Source organism: Spermophilus citellus (genome assembly GCF_964194105.1).
Source record: "Spermophilus citellus genome assembly, chromosome: 1".
Classification (NCBI taxonomy): Eukaryota; Metazoa; Chordata; class Mammalia; order Rodentia; family Sciuridae; genus Spermophilus; species Spermophilus citellus.
The window spans coordinates 240,278,106-240,300,190 of record NC_138182.1 but is presented as its reverse complement, the minus strand read 5'-3'; the positions used below and the strand labels follow the sequence as shown (position 1 = coordinate 240,300,190).

At 36.3% G+C, this 22,085-nt stretch overlaps 1 protein-coding gene across 3 annotated transcripts in view; it reads right to left on the bottom strand.

Annotated features, from left to right (window-relative positions):
• Window positions 1-22,085, bottom strand: part of PDE4D (phosphodiesterase 4D) — a 1,076,913-nt gene that overhangs the window by 690,373 nt on the left and 364,455 nt on the right. For 2 of the 3 annotated variants that reach the window (XM_081288615.1, XM_081288622.1), the window contains exon 1: window positions 19,440-19,938. The exons of the other annotated variant lie outside the window; for it this stretch is intronic. In XM_081288615.1, the coding sequence (XP_081144741.1) occupies window positions 19,440-19,705 (266 nt within the window). In that variant the 5' untranslated portion in view covers window positions 19,706-19,938. Of the gene's footprint in view, window positions 1-19,439; window positions 19,939-22,085 lie in introns of those variants that run through there. 3 annotated transcript variants of the gene reach the window in all.

The window sequence follows — 22,085 nt, the reverse complement described above, 5'->3', positions numbered from 1 at the left end:
GGCCTGTAATTCTAGCTACTCTGGAGGCTGAGGCAGGAGAATTGAAAATAAGTGAGACTCAGTCTTAAAGTAAAAAATCAAGAGGGCTGGGGATGTAGCTCAGTAGTAGAGGGGCCCTGGATTCAACTCCTAGTGCCAGAAAAGAAAAAGCAGAAGTTAATGCTTAGGATAATTTCTGGGTGAACCGTCTCCTTGGGTGAGGCTAATTATATTTGTACGCTCTGTAAAGCCTTCCACTGACAGTGTTTTTTCTTAGAATACTTCCCTTAAAATGCATTCCTCTTCAAATTGATGCTATGCCTCTTTTAAATGGGCCACCCTGTATATTTTGAATGAGCTTTTTTCCAGTAAAGAACCATGTTGATGTAAATCTACGTTGGCAAGAGCGTCATCAGAGTCAGCTGGGAGTGACAGGCATGTTCCAGCCAATTCTGGACAAAGTGTTGAAATCTGCCTCCAAGGCTACAAGAGCAAATGCACAGAAGCATGCCCACATCTTCACAGGGATGACGTGCAGTTCAGCAAAGCCCTGGCTCTGTTAGAACATAAAACACGTACTAGGAGCATTTCTTGAAGGGAAGCCAACCAATCAATCAAGCAAGAACTACATAATCCTTACAGGTTAAAAGGTGCCAGGGCTCGCCTTTTTCCTTGAGGGTGGGGGAAGAGTTTGTACATGTTGCTTTGCAGGCACACTTCTTTTCTAGGATACAAGAGATCATATTTCTGAATAACAGCCAGCCAGCTCTCATAACATAAATTTACAAACAGACAATACAAACCCACAATTCACATTCCAGACAGAAATCTATGATCTATCAATTTCATATGTTTTTAATTTACAATTGTGATAATGAAAAATTCCAGTATAAATGTTAAGATATGGCAGTCTTGCCATCCTAATTTTTAAAATATTTTATGCCAACACATTAAAACCTACTTATTTAATTAAAGTAATAACATTGTTATAATAATGTAGATAAACTAGTGTGGAAAGCAAAAGATATATTTTTGTTTCAAAATATTTTTTTCCACTTACTTCCCCAATATCTAGCCTTACATGTTTAAGAACAGGATTTTGTGCCTGACTCAGAGGAAAAATATGTAATTCATGTTTAAAAATGTGTCCCAGGGCTACTCATTTGGAAACTAGCAATTTTCCCAGTTTCCTCTCTGCATCTTGTGTCATATATTTCATCTCTGTAGTATAAGAGGTATATGGTACAGAGGTGGCTTTTGTCAGACAAAAAGGTTGACATATAGTCTGCTGGGCGTACTTGAATAGCCCAATTCCCATTGCTCCTCCCCTCCATTTCTACAAATGTATCACAAATGCTCTGCAATACCTGGAATTAAATGAAACAAACAGACCCAAGAAACTGACCAATACAGAAGAGTTTGTGTTTGTTTGACTACATGGTCTCACCCAAGTCCTTTCCTTTAATTCACATCAGTCATCACAAGAAGCCCAAGACTTCTGGGTTGTTTCTCATCACCAGATGGTTCTATAAATCCCCTAGTCTGGCTTAAGTACCCAGCCCCCTCCCAATCCCACATACCCTTCAGTGTGGCTTCTAGCAATCATTCTTCAATCTCCTGTATCCTCAGTGCCTTCCATGACTCACTGTTGTACCTTCTTGCTCTAACACTCCTGTTGCCCATTTAGAGTGCTTCCAGTGTTCTAACATGGTGGCTGTTTTCCCTTCCGCATGTTTGTACCATTGCTCTCAAAGGAGAAGTAGGTGTCTTTCTTGTTCTTCTCTACTACTTCCAGACCATGATATTTCATTGGCCCTGAAATATCGTTGAAACTCATACTATTAGTCTGTATCCCTCCAGGTAGGAGTCTTCCATAGAACTCCAGGTACATCCCTCTCAGTGCCTAAAGATTCCAGTACCATCTCACTCAACATAAACTCTGACATGATGCATAATGATTATAATTGCCTCCCCTGGTCTCCCAGTTCCTTGGTTTCATTTCAGATGATCATATCCATAATTCCACTTCAGCTACCTAATTTTCATAACCATAAGCAAGTCCTTTCCATTATGAGTAACTTACCCAATAATAATAATTACCATTAAGCATTTCTGGATACTTTCTTTCTTCTAGCTCCTTCTCTCTAGCACAGTGACTCTCCCAATTTTTAAAATTCTTAGAGCCCTACAATGCATTTACTTTACAGTTCTTTAGTTACCCTCATTAATCCTGTGTCCTCTTTTCCTTAACAGCCCATTCCATCATCTCTTCAGCCTATATGATATATTCACTGTACAAGAAGACTTTTACCTCCAAAGTCAAACCTCTGAGTAATCCTCTCCCCCTCTGTATCAAGATAGGTTGTGTGACCCATAGAATATGGCACAGTGATGGTGTGTCACTTCCAGGTCTGTGTCATAAAAGTCATTATGCCTTGACTTCTGTTATGTTTTAGATAGGAGGGGTCCTCCAAAATCTCATGTGTGAGATATGGCAAAAATGTTCAGATTTGAAATGTTTATAAAAGCATAACTTAATTAGTGGATTAATCCACTGATATGGATTAACTGGGTGGTAACTTACAGGCAGGTAGAATGTAGCTAGAGGAAGTAGGTCACTGGATGTCTTTGGGGTTTGTATTTTTGTCCCTGGTGAATATAGCTCTCTCTGCTTCCGGGTTGCCATGTCCTGAGCTGATTTCCTCTGCCATGCCTTTCATTCATGATCTTCTGCCTCACCTTGGGGTCAGAGCAATGGTATTGGCCAACCCTGGACTAAATCTCTGAAACCAGCAGCCAAAATAAACTTTTACTCTTCTAATTTGTTCTTGTCAGGTATATTGGCCACAGCAATGAAAAAGTCAACTAAAACAACCTCTTTTGGACCACTTACTCTGGTTCATATCGTAAGGACACTCAGCCCTCTGAAAAAGCCCATGCAGAGAGGAACCAAAGACTTCTGCCAATAGTCAGAAAAAAACAAAGCTGTCCACAGACAGTGCTATTTTGAAAACTGATCTCATGCCCCCAGATAAGCCTTCACTGATAGTTGACTGCAAACTTTTGCAGGAAATTGTGCCAGAATCACCATGTTAAGCTGCTCCTGATTCTTAATTTCAAAAACTATATGAGATAATAAGTGCTTGGTTTTAAGCTGCTAAGTTCTGGGGCACTGAGTCATATATCTCTCAATTCAGTCTTGTATCATCATGACTCTAACAAAGCCACATGTGCTGTGGGCCACTAAATGTCCTCCATATGCCAACGCAGTGATCAGTCCTCAGTCCTACTTTTAGTAGACCTATGGGCAACATTTAATGCAATTTACCACTTTCTCCTTCAAATAGTTCATTGAACTTCCAGATATGACTTTCGATTTTCCTTTTTACCCCACTGGTAACTCTTTCATGGATTCCTCTGCTGGTTTTCCTCATCTCCCTGCTTCTTAATTTTGAAGAGCCCCAACTGTCAAAAATCTTTCCTGTATGTTCACCTGATCCCCAGGCAATGGCATTCTAGTCTCACAGTTTTTAATACCTTCTATATTTTAATGACTTCCAAATATTGCTCTCTAGTGCCAATATCCTCTCCAAGCTTCACACTCATATATCCAATTAGCTAAGAAATTATATTTATTCAGAAATTTAGGAGGCATCTCAAATGTAAAACTTTAAATGTTAGTTTAAAACTAAACTCCTGATTCACCTCTCCTAAATATACTCCTTCCACAATCTTCTCCACCAGCTTAGCAAATGGCAGGTCCATTCTATCTGTTTCTGAGGTGCCAAATTTGGGGTCATTCTTGATTCTTCTTTCTTACCCTTCATACTCAAATTCTCCTGGCTCTGCTTTTCAAATTATAGATAAAATTGTGACCTTTTTTTTCTTTAATCACTTATACCTCATTAATTTTTCTTTAATCACTTATACCTCAGTATTCTAGATCATAATCTCACCTGAAATATTCTTTTAACTGTTTCTTTAATTGGTCTTCCTGTCTCTACTTTTCTCTGCATTTCTATTTTCTACACAGAATCAGGAATGATTCTTCCAAAGCTTAAGACAGATGGTCTCTTCCTAAGGCAGACACTCCAACTACTAACCTTTTCACCTTGATACATCACAGTTTTCACCATGGAAATCCCAAAAACCTTAATACAGTTTTAAAATACTATGTGATCTGACTCATGTTATGGTTCTGACCTCATTTATATAACCCCCCTCCCTCAAACATGCCAATCACATCCTCTCTCAGGGCCTTTTCATTTGTTATTCTTCTGCCTGAAATGTTCTTTCCCTAGATAATCATATAGGTCACTCAGTCATCTTCAGACCTCTGTTCAAATGTCACCTTACAGAGTCTTCCCCCAAAAAATCTTACATAAAACTCTATATCCCTTTATTCTGCTTTTTATCTTTACTGTGTTTATTATTCTCTAACCCTTGGAACATTTGTTTGTACACTGTCTTTTCTTCTATTAAAATATGTGCTCTTTTGGGGCAGAATTTTGTCTATTATGTTCAGTGCTCTATCCCCAGAAAAGTGACATGTATGTATCAGATACACATAACTGATTTTTTTTTAAATCAATAATTCTTTTTGAGAGGATAATAGGATATTTATCTCCTGAATTTCACTCTGGAGAGTTAGTCTTGAAATAGAGAAAACTATCTTCAGAGCAAGATAGTTTTGTCTGCATAGTCCATCAGAAATGCTAGATGTGTTCTGAGATTATACTCTTACAATTTAGTAAAAAGGTAGGCACAGTTCTCACATAAATAATGTCTCTCTTTTATGCCTCAGAAGACAAGTGCCACTAGTGGAATTAATATTCCCGATGTGAACAAAAATACAGTTTTGTATTCTGCTATTTCAGAAGGATTATCTTGGAAGAAGTAGCAGGCATTAGCTTGCTGAAAGATGTTTTAGATTTGTCTAATCACAGTGAGGCCTCAGTTTCCAATTATTCAGTGTTTAAGGCATACACTTGTGGCTTATCAAGCTTAGTATGAGGTAATAACTGAAAAGTATCTCTTCCTTTTAGGTAAAGTGAAGCTGTTAAGAAGATAAAATTGATCATGTTTCATTTAAGTATATAAATCCCTGGCTGGGGGAGGAGAGAAAGGGAGAGAGAGGGGAGAGAGAGAGGGGGGAGAGAGAGAGAGAGAGAGAGAGAGAGAGAGAGAGAGAGAGAGAGAGAGAGAAAGTGAGATACTCTTCAAAATCTGATTCCAGTCTACCTCCATGATCCCCTTCCCCAAAGATATTAAAACTCACCAAACCCGTGCATACCTCATATCTTCCCACACTGTTCCCACAGTGAGAGGGACTCATCTTCAGGCCATTTTCTCTATATACTTCTCTCTAGTTCTCTCCCTGCCAAAACCCTCTATGCTTTTTGTCCATGTCAGATTCCTTCCTAGACCACATTCTACTTTTTGTATCATGTCAAAATGAAACATAAACCTAATTAGATTGCCATGAATATTAAACAATATAATCTAAAATGATGCTAAGGAAGTTAGTGGGACTTTTCATGAAAACTGCAACTTAGGCATGAAGTCTGAGTGATTCCCATAACCAGATGGTCTTTTTTTTTTCTTCTCCTTCTTTTTTTTTTTTTAGTCTGGATATTTATTGGAGGTGAGAATTAGGAGAAGATATCCTTTAAAAAAGTAGAATTACATTATAGAGTGATGGAGAAGAGGGGATGATTTCTCCTGTTCAAAGGAAGGATGGTAGGAAGTTCCAGGTTTGGTTTTACAAACTTGACACAAGCTCCTGTCTAGTTTGACAAAGACTGATTTTTCTTCTTTCCAACCCCCACCCCAACCTCCTTGGCTCAGTTTGCATCCAAAAAGAATTTTACCTCTCTTAACTGAATTAATTATTGATGTTTTGGAATGATTTTCTTCAGTTGGGATCATATACAAAGCAAAAAGATATCAATGGGTTAACTATCTGAAAATAAGAGTGGAAGCCCCAAATTGCTAGAATAATAATAAAAAAGCCAAAAATAAAATTGTTTCTCTTTTTTCCACTTTACCATGCCTATGGTTTAGAGATTAATGGAGCCAAGTCCATTAACATTTCTGATTTAGGGGCTGGGAGTGTGGCTGAAGAGTAGAGCACTTTCCTACCACGTGTGAAGCCCTGAGTTTGATCCCCAGCATTGCTTTTAAAAGAGTTCAGGTTTAGTATACATTTTATTATTTGAAGGGGCAGGACTTGAACAAAAACTAAAAGGCAGTAGGTTGGAATCTGTCACCACACATGTTGTTTTCCAGTGGTCAGATGATAATGATTAAAATTTCTGAGGTCTCAGCAGTGACAGATTCAACAGGCTTGGAGTTAACTCCATTGGTTCATCTATACCATTCCAGAACATAATGAGTTGCAACAGCCATAAAAGAGCATCTACTTTATTATCTATATCTTCCAATAAGCTGTATATGTGTCTCCAATTATTTTAACAAAGGAAAATCAACATATTTAATAGTAAATAGGTGTAGAGAAACAAAAAATAGGAAAAGCATAATAAAGTAAGAACAAGAGTTGGTACTTGATAACATGGGCATGGTAAAATATACCCAAAGCTAAAAAATGAAATCCAGAAATGAAACAAGTTGATGAATATATTATCCAGTCTCCTCACTTCCAAGCATGATGCCAAAAATTAATTTTATAGCCTTAGTTTCAAATTGTTAGGAAATGAAAGGAGTAATGTACTTTCTCGGGGAGAAACATCATTAGTCTTATTTAGACCTGACCACTTTCCTGAGAGGTAATATCAAGTATAAAGATCAAAAGGAAATAAGGTACAGAATGAAACCAGGAAACAAAACAGGGGCACATTTCCAAGGTCATCTCTGCTAATGAGTACTGGATACTACAGTCCATCCTTCAGCAATATGTATAGATCAGACCTTGATGATGGCTTATCTGGAAGTGGTCCATTCTTCTCTCTCCCTGGCTAATCCCATCTGCCTCTGTTGGTAGAGAGTCTGAAGGACTGGTAGCTGGAAACCTGGAAGACTCTCTAGTGTGGTTCTGCTCTCCCTCTGACCAGAATTGTTAGGGGTGAGGACTCTTGTGTGGCCTGAATCTCCATTTAGATATGGTTTGAAAGACAAAATCCCCTGTCCAGAGGAGGCAGATGAAGGTCTGTAAGATAGGCTGTGAGTTGAAGCTGGTGAAGGGGTTTCAGCATAAGAGTCTCTGGGAGTGCTAGGTATGCTTCAACAGATAAATGGATATATACATAGTGAAATATTAGCCATAAAAAAAGAAATTATGGCATTTGCCAGTAAATGGATGGAACTGGAGAATATCATGCCAAGTGAAATAAGCCAATCCCAAAAAACCAAAGGCTAAATATTTGCTCTGATATGTGGATGCTAACTCACAATAAGGAGTGGAAGGGGTGTAGAGAAGAATAGAAAGATTAGATTAGACAAAGGGGAATGAAGTGAAGGGAGGGAGATGGGAATAGGAAAGATAGTAGTATGATTTGGGCATAAATTTCCTACATTCACATACAAACATATAACCGATATAATTCTATATCATGTTCAACCAGAAGAACAACAAGAAGTTGTATTCTTTGTACATATGTCAAAGTATATTCTATTGCCATGTATGACTCAAATGAATACAAAAAAAGAAGAATTCATAGACCCAGGCAAAAGGAGGGCAAAGCAGAAGTCAAGGATGATTAGGAGTAGTTCACTGAAAAAACAGTGGCCCAATGAACAGAAATATTTAAAAAAAAAAAATAGAAAGCAAGAACAGTATGCTTGCTTGTGAGCATGTCAAATTTAAGGTAAGAGAGGATCTTTCAAGTGGAAATGTCTAGAGGAGGCATATGAAGCCAGTGATATGATGGTTAAGAATCAGATTTTGTTAAATGAGCTGAGAGCAGAGTTGGGGTACAGGTCAGACACACATGGATAGGGAACATATTAAAATGAGGTCAAAGAGCTAAGTATATAACTGGGAAATGAAGACAATGGAGGTGGAAGAGAGAGATCTCACAGAAACTGTTAAGACATTGAATGAAACAGTTTCATGTAGGGGTGAGCCTTCATATCAAATGCTAATAATATATAGCTATGGCTGACACTGAACATATTGACTAGTGATCTCCCATGTAAAGATAATACTGCCTTTAGTTGGCTGAAGTGTGCAATTGCTCATCGGTCAGGAAAACCCTGTAAGTGAATGTTAGATAATGCTTCTCCTTAATCATTCCCAGCTGGTACACCCCTGACTTTCCTTGAAGCATTTATTAATTTTACTCCAGGGCAAATCCTAGTCCCCTGGAGTCCCTATAGTAGTACAAAAGAGAGAAGGAGATGATGAGTCAAGATGTTCCTTTGAAAGTCAAGTTGTTTTCAAAGGATGGCTTTGGCATCACTTGCTTATAATCTTGGCATTTGGGACCTTGCTGCAGACCTACTGCAGGTACAGGGCTGCCTTCAGGAGTGTGACTACACAGTAACACAGGATTCCACTCTCAAAAGGGTTCTGTGTGGGATTGAATGTCTGTATTCCATCATGAAATTTGTAATTTTTTTAAAAAACAAAGGGCCCTGGATTTTCATTTTATCTAGCCCTGCTAATCATGGAGAGAGTACTGTGTGAATATTCCAGCCTGGAAATAAGTTCTCCATAATATTATAGTGGTGTAAAAAAAATTGATTCCTTGCTAATCTCAGCTTTCACTTATTTGCTTGGTGGTCCCCTACTTTAAAATACAATTTTTGCCCCTTAGAAGTGAACTTTGAATATGCCATTAGCAAGTATGATATTGAATGAGATAGTGTGCATCTGTACAGCTACCAGATTGGAAATTAGTAATTATAGGGTGGAAAGGCAGGGTACTAACACTGTACATGCAGCTTAGGAACTGGAATCACCCAAACCAAGTTCATCAGGTGAGAAGAACCTCTGCAAAAACCAATGTCCCTCTTCCTTTCAGAAGTACCAATGATTCAGGGGCCACTGATTTGTTACATTATTTGGTTTCACTTCTACCAAGTTAGTTACAGACATAGGTGGTGTTCCTTATTGAATTTTCAAAGGTGGAATTAAATACTAAGGTGATAATTTCCTTTCCAAGTTCCTTTCAGTTATTCTTATTGCCTTAAGGAAGAAGACTTACTTGGTCTTTTACATGTCTATGTTTCTAACTAAATGCCATTTTAAACAGAGAGCAGACCTCAGACTTAGAGTCTTTCACTGATTACAGTAATTAAATAAACTTGAATCTATTTTGCCTTTTATATTGTATTTTTTCACTTATCTTCTATGCATGGTGAATGATACTGGTTTCCAATTTATTCCAGTAATGATGTAAAACTTCAATTTTACACCTATGGACCTTTAAGTAAAATGTAAATCTACTAAAAATATTAAATGCAAAGCAGTATGAATGGTTTACAGATGGACCTGAAGCTGTGAAGGTGAAACCAGAGAGATCATGGCATTAATGACACCGCTATTGTTATTAGTATGGAGACTTTATTAAAGTAAGCCTGGTTCTATTCATAGGAGAGCCATACAAATTGCAGCCTTGTGCGTCATGAGCCTGCAATTCATATATGTTTTAGTTATTACTACCCATAAATCATATGCTGTTCTATTTGGCACTCACTCAATAGAAGGTCGTAAAAAAATACACTGCACAGAATAAAGCAAAGTAAAACAAATACTATAAACCTAAAGAAGGTAAACAAGCAAAAATTATAATCCAAGTAACCTTATTATTCAGAAAATTGCTTACTTCAAAAGGTCAACTACATGTATTCACCATTATAACTATAAATGTAAAATTAGCTATGTAAGAAAAAGAACAGGCACTCAACTAATAATACAAAGAGGAAGTCACTGTATTTTAATATTATCCAATTTGATCAGAGGGCTGTCTCATAAAGTTAATGGAAAGGAAATATGTTGGTTTGAAATTATTGCAATGCAAAAATTAATATGTATTGAACAGTGGACAAAATACTTATTTTAAAATAATATTTTTATGAAAACCTCTTCAAAGAGATATTCTACTATTTAATTTTAGTTATTCTAAAGACCTACTTTAGAAAAGTGGTGTTTAGTTTCTGCTGATTAAAATTTCTCCAAATTGTCATACTAAAAAAGGAACTGTGGAGGTCGTTATTTCAAATGTCTCCTGAAAATCTTGGCATTTCTTATGAGCTTAGGAATTGGTATATAATTTAACCAGCACGAATTCTAAGAGATAATGATTAGTCATCAGAGTTTAACCAGCTAGTTATTCAGTAATTTCCCAAGAATTTAAAATATATTTATGTAGGATTTTTTTTCAGAAATACAAAAAGGATATCATTTCCAAAGTATAAGCTAAATATTATTAAAATGCACATATATGACAAATTGTTGTAACTCTATATACATACTAAAGTCAAACTATATCAATTAGGTGTGCATAAACCCAGAATACACACACACACACACACACACACACACACACAGACTCACTGGGTTTGAAACTTCTTTCCACTATGGAAATCACATGTATGGATTCCCTTGAGTGTTCTGCACAAGGAGTCTAGCAATAGAAGAGAAGACAAGTTCTTCAGTTGTTCAAACAACAAATACTTGCTGGACTCATACAGTTTATACCTGGAACTTCACAATGGATGTAAAGATTGATGGAAAATGAGGTTCTGACATTTAGGCACAGTCCATGGACATAGTCAACACATATAACAGATACATGAAATATAAGATATCATAAGATAAAACGGCCAAATAAATGGTAACAAATTGTGCTTGAGAAATTCAAGGAAAGATATCACTGAATGAAGGAAGGCAATTTGGGGCCAATGCATATTTGCTCATGAAAACTGAAAGTCACACCTCCAATCCCATTGTTTTTATTTTCTTTCCTCTCATTTAAGCTTACATTTTACTTATGATATATTGAACCAAAGAAAACAATCTTAGAAATGCTATTTTAAAGAAAAAAGACAATAGCATTTGCCTCTGGTCCCACATCCAGTTCCATCCTAAAAGCAGATATCTACTAAGCCAAAAGGACTATTCAGTCATGGTGGGATTTGGCATGAAGGTTGGAGATGACAGGAAGGAGAATTGTTCAAGGTAAGATTGGACTTGCTCCTCCTGTCTGGCCACCTGGTCACTCAGTGTCAGCCTGTGAGTCAGCCCAGATCTGGTTACCAAGCAGTTTGCTGCTCTGTTGCTTAGTAACTTGAGTTTGTGAACCATCATTCCCAGCTGGCTTTTCTGGAACCAAATCTTCATAGATTTCTGACTTGATCTTTCTTCTGAGACCTGAAGTCTGTCATGCTTTTTTATGGAATCTCTGATAATAAAATTATTCTCTGATTGGTTTTGCTTTATCTAAAAGTCACTCCTGTAGTATTTAAGAATCATTCTGTATCAGAATGTCCTTGACCCTAAAGCCCTTCTTCATCAAGGACATATATTTCCCCTATGCATACACATATATTTACCAAAAAGAAGGATGTCTACTTTCAAAGCCACATGTATAAACAAACTGAGACTCCATACCAAGCGTTCTGTTCTACCTTTCTGTTAAGTACTATTATAAAAGATCTTTGAATATTCATCATTATAGTTTCAAGATACAGGTAGGGTAGGATAATAAATGTGAATGTGACTTTTAGCCTAAACAGAGGTGATAGTGACAGAAAGAAAATAGGATAGAGAGTTAGCCAGATGTGGGTTCAAGTTTTGACTCTACCGGTTTCATTATGATATAAATGAATGATCTTGGTTATGTATTTTTCTGGACCATAAAGTCTGCATATGTAAAGTATAATGGATAATATTTAAATTCAATCCTGGTTGTTTTGAAGGATTAAAGTACATAAAGTACTTGATACATGCAGGAGCTAAAATATTCATCACTGTGGTATAATAAATATAAGGTTATAAAACATGTTACTATGAAAGTGAGGTTTCAACTTTTTAAGATTTCATTTTAAGGATAAGTACTTCAGCTGATATAGTTAGAGAAATTTGTGCCCTTGAAATCTCACGAGACGATCTTTCCATTCTCATACACAATAGTAAAGATAGATTTGTTAAGATGACATAAAATTAAAAAATTAAGGATTAGTATAATATTTATAAATGTCCATATTTTCTACCTAAAATCATGACTTCCAGTTGATGTCCTAGAATAAAAACTATTAATTCTTTCTTTCTTTCTCTCTCTCTCTTTTATTTTATTTTTTTATTTTTTGCAGTGGTGGGGATTGAACCCAGGACTGCACACATGCTAGGCAAGGCAAGTGATAGGCTAGAAGCCTATGCATGAGTCACAAAATTGTTATAGATTTATGTTTGTCATTTTTACCAGGCAACATCTACTTCATTCTCTTAGAGCAGCAAGCTGGAACTTGTTTTTACTTTTCTTAAATGTACTCTAGTTTGTTATCAGTTTGTAAATTTAAATAAGAAATTTTTCTACTTGTAAATGTCAAATGTCTTTATAACCATATGACTTCTGAATACAGAACCTAGACTTCAAAAAGGTTGAATAACTAAAGTCAAATATCAAGTGGGCAGCAGAACTGAAAATACATGGTTTCAACTATACTAAATCAATCACAGGTTTAAAAACATGATTTTTGTTGTTGTTGTTAAGTAATTGCTTTCCTGGTAATAATGAAGTTTCTTCTTAGTTATCTAAACTCACAAGAGCATTTTATTTACAAAGAATAATTTTAAAAATTAAAGTCAAAATTTAAATTACTTAAGTGAACTTTGATATTCAAGTTTTTATTTTCACCTCAAAATTTCTACTGTTTTCAAGGAAGAATATTCTTTTGTTTGAAAATATTCTCACTACTATTAGCAAGGCTTCATTTGGTACAGATTGGCTTAATATTTTTCTCTTTCTTTAAGATAAATGTCAATAATCACCAGAAGTACACAGGAGTAATAAGCTGTTAGGGTATTCAATGTTTCATTTTTTAATCAATAGCTAGTTGTCACATTATAATCACTGTAATGTTATAAACATTACAAATCAATTGGCATGTTCTTTACAAAAGCCTATCTAGGGTCTTCTGATTTCAGGTAAGGTTAATAATGCCTTCCAAATGCCTTCAAAAAGCTAAAGACACCCTCAACTTGCAGTGCCTTCATGTACCATGATTCCCATAAAACTAACAGCAAATTATAACATCAATACAACTTAAGTCTGACTGAATGACCCCTCTGAAACATGGGGAAGTTACTTCCTGGTGTGTTCCCCAAATGATTTCCCTGGAACTTTCTCTCCACCTCCTGGTGTCATACTACATACAGCCCTCACCTAGGTTCCTGTCTTCCCGATGAACACCAGAAATGCTTTTCTCTGGATATTTTTACCACAAAAGACATAAAAAATAAAAGGTTTAAAGATAAGTAGGACAAATGTAGATGTGGAACAAAGGAGAAAGGGTCCTCAAACAAAATCACTAAATAAGGCCTTGAAAAACCTACTCAGTTTGTGTATGTATGCGTATGTTTGTGTTGTGTGTATTTTTAACCTCAAACTCTAAATGGTAGGATTTCTCCTTTATAGGTAACAAATGATTTCTTCCCCTTTCTATGACTTCAAGAAAATTTATAGAATAGTTCTTTCTTAAGCAGCAATAAAAGCAACCACAGTTGCTAAAGAAATGATGACTCAAGAAAGCAAATGTTTATTTTGTTATTTTATTTTTAAAAAAATTTTTTTATTATTATTATTTATTTATTTATTTATTTATTTATTTATTTATTTATATTTTAGCAATCTAGGGATGAAACCTAAGGTCTCATGCATGCTTATCAAATGGCCTACCACTGAGCTACACCCCAGCCCCAAATATTTACTTTTAAACTTTATACCTAATGCCGATGCTTGATAAAAAGAAATTTATAATGTACAAAAATGATTAAAAACATTTATCAAACTCCTTCAAAATCTTCAGGATCTCCTCAAAGTCTCTTGAAAGAGACTTTTCAAAATACAAATTTTAATTTTAAAGGAATTATTCTGTTGTTTAAGAATGTTATTAAGTACTTCTACATTTAGGTATGCTGTAAGTAAAATCACACCTGCATATACAGAAATTATAAATATATTTGAGTATTACCAGGACACCATGTTCCTCAAAGAAATCGTATTGCCTAATAGCATTTATGTATACTATAAGACATCTCCCTCCATTCAATATATTAAGCACAGTATGAAATAAAATATTTGATATGAGAATTTTCTCATCTAATTCATAATCAGGAATATAATCCCCATCACATTATATCAGATATAATATTCAGCTTTTATCAAATTTATAATTTTAAAATTTTTTTGAGAGATAATACACAAATAACCAAACTTGAGGGACCTTGATAAGTGCTAGCTATAAATATTAGTTATTAATGGTTAATGTTTCTAAAATAGCTTGACAATACATTGTAGCCTAAATGTACTATTAAATTCAGGAAATTGCATCTTCATCTCCACTATGACAAAATGATTCAAAATATTCTGTTGTGACTATATGTTTTCTTAGATTGAAGTATGATACTGAATGTCATAGTTAACAATATTCTAAGATTCGATAAACAGTTGACTTTTTAGAGCTAAATGAATGTATACTGTTCCATAGTTTAAATGAATGATTCATATCTATGTGTATCAATACAGCTAAATTGCCATACTATAGAATGAAAAAAAGCAAGTTGCTAAAGGGTATATATAATAGTTGTTCTTTTTTACTCCATAACATGGCATTGTGAATTAATTGTAAACACACAAACAGTGGCACATTTGCATGCACATAAAAATAAAGACATGTAAAGAAGAACACACTGACTTCAGTATCCTCTGGGAAGGTAGAACAGTAGATAAAGGATGAGTGATGGCTTTAGCAGAATCCATTACACTTGATTCTTTACCAAAGCAGGGACTGGGGATACAACTCAGCATTAGAACATTTGTCTAGCATGCTAGAAGCCTTTGGTTTAACTCCCCAATAACTAACACATACACACACAAATTGATACAAACAGTGATAAAATACTGAACATTTTTAGAAGTGATGGATATTTAACCTTGTATCATATAAATGTGAAAAATATAGTGATTTAAAATGTCTATAACTAATAATAAATTACTTTGTAAAATAATGTGGAATAAAAGTACAAAAGTGTGGTGATATAAATATGACTACACAATAATTATCAAAGACTAAAAACAATCAGTTGTAACTCACTCGTCTATGACTTTAATTAGACCTAACCCAAAGGAACTGTGTTAAAAATTCAGTGAAGTGAAAACCCGAAAAGATATATAGAATTTCCTGTTTGATTTTTCTGGAATAAACCTGTATTGGAAGTCAGTTTTCTTTAACAAAGATTCCAGTAACCTTGGAATTCCTGCTGATGTCAGAGGGAATCCCCTAGTCAAATGAAATCAGAGTCCTGGGTACAATCACTAGACAACAATGTTTCATATATTAAGTAAAAATGGTCAGAGTGAGAGCAAGCATGGATGAAAAAGAGTTCTAATCCTAACACACAGTACCGGGCCAAATACTAGTGTACTATAAGTATGGGCCAGTAATAGAAACACTACCAATAAGCATTGAGAGAATAGCCCAGGTAAGAAGTACTTCAGAAATTTGAAGAAGAGATTATTTCCAGATGGGAGAAAATGAGGAAATCAAAGGCACTTGAGAGACTGTGGAAAGCAGCAGGCAGAGAAGGGACACCTGCTCTATGATCCTGCCTAACACCGCTCCTCTCTACCTTCCCCATTCTCACAGTCATAAGACAGAAACCCATTCTTTGAAGTCTTGGTCTCACCACATATATTCATGCCAATCCATTCACAAACAACTGACAGGGTAACCTGGAAATTTAAATATGATCCTAATGGTTTATACAGACTGAAGCTGGAGTAATGTACATATAACACATAAGAAGGAAATATTAGCTTATGACACTCATGAAGTACCAGTCCTGTGTGACACATTTTAATTTGTACACAACTGTACTTAATAAAACCAAAGCCTCAAATAGATACCACTTCCAGGAATTTGAGTAAACAGAGAAATTGAGGTTACACACTCTCTGCTGGAGTCACATGGCGCTTGGAGTATTGGGCCATCTCAGTTTGCTGCTCTGTAAGTGGGTCATGAAAACCCAAATAAAGCCTAAATAAGAACAAGCATGATTAAATCGGTAAATACAGTGTATAAACAGGTGAAATAACGGGGGCTTACTTAAGGAAAGAGAAGGCTTTTTACAAAGCTCAAGGACACTAAAATGTTGATCAATGGGTTTGTTCAGTAGATATCTATTAGGTATCCACCACTGGCCAACACCATGCTGAGCATGGGTGTACCAAGATGAATAGAACAGTGTTCTGGCTCTCTGGTGGGTTACTCCAAGCCTCTTGCCTTAGGGGCTACTTAATGCAAATGAGCAAAGATTCAAGCTGAGGGGTTACCAGAGCAAATCCTGGACCCATAGATAACAGTTGTAGGAAAGAAGAATTCAATTCTTCATAATCAAACTCTTTTCAATCAATAGGTCTATTAAACAACTCCCCTCCAAAAGGCATGAGGAGAGGGCCAAGAACTTGTTATCAGGGATGTTATTCTAGGAATTCCATGATGATAGAGGATGAACCAGGTTGCAATTAACATACTAAAATGGAGATGGGCTAGCTATACATCATATCTGTTTTATCTTATTCCTTGGAACAATGTTGAGATATGTTTCTCAAATTCCTTTGCAAATTAATGTGGCACAGAGCTGATTCTAATGAGAATACCATTATGTGTGCTTGTAGGACTGCCTCACAAACATATATGACACCCTCCTTGCTCCTTCTCCCTGAACTCAGCTGAGCCTGGGAACCTTGGGAATCATGTTAGCAAACAGCAGAAGTACAAGATGGAAGGATCCTTGGTCCCTCAAGCACCTAAATCAAGCTGCTTCCTTACAAATAGCAGAAGCAAGAAGTAAATAATCTCTAAGGCAATCCACTGAGATTTGGAGATTTGTTTTTGTAGAACAGCAACATCACCTTAACTAAAACAGATATCTGCCTTGTGACATGATTTATTTTTCTAGTAGAATGTAAATTATTTTAAACCAAGAAATGACTCTTATTCCTCTTTGAGCACAAAATAGGCACAAAACAAACACTTCAAATATATGCATATCAAATGAAAGGAAATTCCAGTGGTAAGAACTAGTATTGTGAGGCAGGATCATATAAGGCATGTATTGAAATAGTTGATAACTTAGGGGAAACAGAAGATGTGAATATGGAGGTAATAACAAACAATAAGTTAGCAAGTGTGTGTTTGTGTGTTTGTATGTGTGTGTGTACAATTTGAAATACATTTTTTTAAATTCTGTGTAAGGCTTTGTAAAAATTTTGAAAGCAAAAATTGGATGATATTTTTCAAAGGATGCCTCTGCATATTATGAAAATCTTGAGACTCATTGAAACAATATGGAAATTTTGAGAGACTCTTTCTGTCTCCTTTGCTGGATGGTTTTAGTCCATGAGATGTACTGTTTCCTCTTGAGTTAATTGGGAATCAATATGATATTTTTTTATTATCAATACCCATTGCTCTCTTTGTGACTCTCTGATCTGGCTGAGACCTGATAGACCAAAATGAAATATTGGTTGAAATCATGCTCTTGGAGTTTTTCCAAACAGCACCAGAAAAGGAAGTGCCAGAAATTTCAGAAGAAAGACTGTTTTCATGAGATTTCCTGCCTTCCTTACATCTCAACATGTCCAAATAGTTCAGATAACCTTCTGTTGAACTCTAGGTTGCTTCACTCAGACTAGAATCAAGCAGCAGAGTTCAGAGTCATCCATTCAACCATAGGTACAATTTAGGAACTATAACAATAAAGCAACTCAACCAAAAGGGACAGAGGATACCAAACTTCTGGTCCTGGCTGACTATGAGCTGAAGCCAACTTTCCTGCTTTGGCACCCGAAGATGCCTGGTCTTGAGCCAACGCCCTCCCATGGAGTATTTCCCTGTGTTTGTTTCATTCACTGCTTATCACTGGCAAATTTTCAACAATATCTTCCTTATAGAGAAATCATCATTTTCCAATAATTTTTAAAACTGAAAAATCCAATGTTTTAATTTTCTTGTGACCATTATATACAGCTAAACCCCCACACCATCTAGTTTTTAAAATCTTGGAAGCAGTAAGAACATTTTCCCCAACTAGACACTTAGCTATTTAAAATTAAAATGTTGAAATTGGACATGGTTTTGCCAAGTGACATGCCCTTTGCTTCCTTTGTCATCTACTTTCATCTGTGATATGAATGCATTCCTGGGTACAGCCATGCCACTAGGTTAAATCTTGATTCTACATTCTACTGCTTCCTCCCTTAAAGACCTCTTTCTGTTTTTTTCCATTCCAGGCATATACTTTAATTTGCTATAAAAAAACTGTATAAATATCTTTCAGATAGTTTCTCTTCTAATGCATTTATTATTTTCTGTTTGCTATACTATTTCATCATAATTTATATTCATTTTATATATCACCTATCACTACCTAAAATTAAACAAGCATGTATCCCAGAGCCTCTTCTCAGTCCAAAAACTCCAAAAAAGCTTCACAATCATTTTAATTAGGCATTTTGTTTGTTTGTTTTAAGTAGGAAAACATCTAGAATCCTCCTCCAGAAAAACACATGGAGGAATATGCATAAAACAATTCCAACCATTATAAAGAAGATAGAAATACTCGTGAAGCAAATTAAAATACTGACAAAATATTCAAACAATCCAAATTTTAAAAACACAATATTACTAAATACTAGCCTGCAACTTTCTGCAGACTTCCTAATTCCTTTCTTCTCTCCTTTGGAAAAGCTGGTTTGAGATTATAAATACAATGAAGCCAATAGTAAGGAAGAGTTTTATGGGGACACATATGACACACACATATGTGTACTATGAGCATCTCTGTTCAAGCTGAGATAGTGCAGAAAAGGGAGGTAAATAGATTTTCATTCCCTCCTTTCTGATTCTTTCCTAAGCTGTTGGAGAACCTGGCAGTGATCTTAGCTTAAGAAACGAAAGAAATGCCACCACATAGGTATGGGAGTAAACTACATTCTTATTTGACATCTGTAATCCAATTTTCTTGTAGGAACTTGCACAAGGAATTGAACTTTGAGAACCATTCCCCTCAACCTCTCTAGTTTCCTGTCTCAAGGAATCTTGCCCCGACTTGGACATTTGTGGGATTTATTGTTAATGTACATTACTACCCATACACCACAGGTGAGGAATGACGATGATCCTCCCTTCCCACTCCCGAAATTAACCACGGGAGGTGCAAAATAACCGAGGGTGGGGGGAGGTTACCATTTCCGTGTAATCGGTGCAAACCTTACCATGTATGTGCCACGGTGAAACGACGCTGTTTGGGGATGTTGCTACTGAGAAGCATCCTGCGCAGGAGCCTGGGGGAATTTCTCGGAGAAATCACTGGGGAGAGCTTGGGAGAAACGGATTTCCTCGCTGTCTTGGACTTCTCATGCTGCAACAGGTTTTCCCGCAAGGATTTCACAAGATCCTCATTCAGCCATGGGTTGGGACCATGCGGATTATCCACTTCAGGTACTGTTAAGGTGTCCGGGCTTGTGGTCTGCTGAGCCATTTTCCTGGTCAACTTTGTACAGTTGGCAAAAATCCAGGGCAACGTGGTTGCCTGGCCTCTTTCCAGTGATTCCCTCGCTTGCTCCGAGTCTGGGAAATGTCCGGGAAGGCAGGTCGGATCCAGCTGCTGTTAGTTCATTCGGCCTCAATCTCTAGGTGGAGACGGGGCTGCGTGTCGACCAGGCGAGCGCACCCCCTGCGGAAGCCTGTTCAACGTCACCGTCCTCTCCCGAGCCCCTGCCAAAGATCACCGACGAGCTCGCAAGGCAGAGGAACATGGAGGGAAGCCACAGCGCTGGCTCGGCTTTTGTCAGCGCTACAAAGCAGCCTGTTAAACTATTGGAACTAATGCGCCGCAGCTGCTCGAGTGACTTCTGCTTATGTACATAAAAAGTCCTGGGGGGGAGGGCTTAACCATCAGATGCCTGCTGCTCAGTTGTTTTCCAGGCTTTCCATTTGCTTATTCCTGAATCCAAAGGAAAGAAAAACTTTGAACTTGACCTTCCTCTCCTGCAAGGGCTACTTATCTCCCTACAGTCTACGTTCATAAAAGAAAATTGCTAGCCCTTTGGTTTTTTTATAAGGGAAGAATAAACAGGCACTAGCTAGGCAGGAGAAATATTTCCCTGTCTACTAAACTCAGTCTCATGCACCTTATTATAAGACAAATCCCTAGAGTCCATTTCATCAAATGGACTCCGTCGTCCTCTAGTTAAAAACCACACACACACACACAAAAGGTTTGCCATTGTGTTCCACAACCTTTTTAATGATGGCCCTTTCAAAGCACCAAAGGACAGGATTCAGACCATGAATGGTGTTTGTAATCTTTTGCATTAAAGCTCACACCCCACCAGAGGGTCAGGTGGTTTTCATAAAAGCAATAAAAAAATGATTTTAAAGTTTCAATTAGTACATATGTTAAATATATAATTGTATGTATTCAACCATTAAAGGGAAAATAAATCTAGCTTTTCATAATTTTAGTTTTGCATTTTAATGTATGATTTTAATTTGTGATGAATTTAGCTTCTACAGACTTATTCAGAAGAGGTTCAAAATAAATGAGAAGAAATTACTTTCTGTATGGAAAAAAGTAAAAATCTTGTAAAAAGTGAGTAAGTGATAAAGCCTAAGACTCATTATATGAATACTAGAAGTGCAGACATTAGAACAGCTCCAGGGGAAACCCAAACCTTTAGCAGAAGAATCAGAAGAGAGAGGGGAATAGGGGAAGGTAAGAGGGGAGAGAAAGGGGAAGTGCTGGGGACTGAGAAAAAATTATATTCCATCCCCAGCAGACTGGTGATGTTACAGACAGTTTAGGGTTGAAATCAAATTATATTTTCAGGGTCTAATACTACTTTACATTTTTTAAAGACATAAAAACTTAAGAAGGAGCTACAGAATGCATCTATACAGAATGGAGACTGAAATAGAGTCAGTGACTTTTCTGGAGGGAGAGATTCTATGATTACTATTAGGCCAATTGTAAGTTTTTCCTGTTTCTCCTCTACCTCCACACACTGCTTCACCTTAAGCTTCAATTCTTTAGAGTGTTACAGATAAGGAGGGATATTTAGTTTCTGTTCACACAAACATAGGATCAACCAATTGGTCCATCTCTCCTGTTGGAGTACCTATAACAATTCATAGGGATCTATGTGTCATGATTTAATCAGAGTACACTATGCCAATATTTAAAATTGAAAAACCAGAAAGAAATAATAATTATTCCTTAACAGTTTTTATAAATATGATTTCAGCAATGTGCAAAATTAAGTGGCAAGGTTCCTTAGTGAATATATATATCTATATAAACATACACCCATATAATATATATCCTGTACACATATGTATGCTATATGCTTATTATTATATGTATGTAAGTATAAAGTACATTTCTACATACACATATATTTTCAAAAGTGGGCAGAGGAGCTCCCAGATGCCTTAGTAGTTGTGCACAATAGGAGTACAATGCTTCCTCTCAAAGGGCTTATTTTAACATAATTAAAAGGCTAGAAAATGCATAGGAAAACACACCAGAACAACTGGGAAGTGACATAATCAGGTTTTGAAAATGGTATGTATATGTGATAAAAGAACTTTGTTATACAGATTGAAGATTGGGAGGTTCAAACATTAATGGAAAGGAAGATAAGAAAGATTTGTACCCACCAGAAATGAAAAAACTAGAAAGTGCAAATATAATAAAGAAGCAAAATGGGCAAAAAGATAAGAAAAAGGAATGAAATAAGAAGGAAAATAAACTCTGCAGTCACACAGTCAAAAAAGAAAAGAAAAGAAAAGAAAAGATCAAAAAGATCCAAGAGGATTGAAGGGGAGGGAGAAGATATGGGATAGGGAAAGACAGTAAA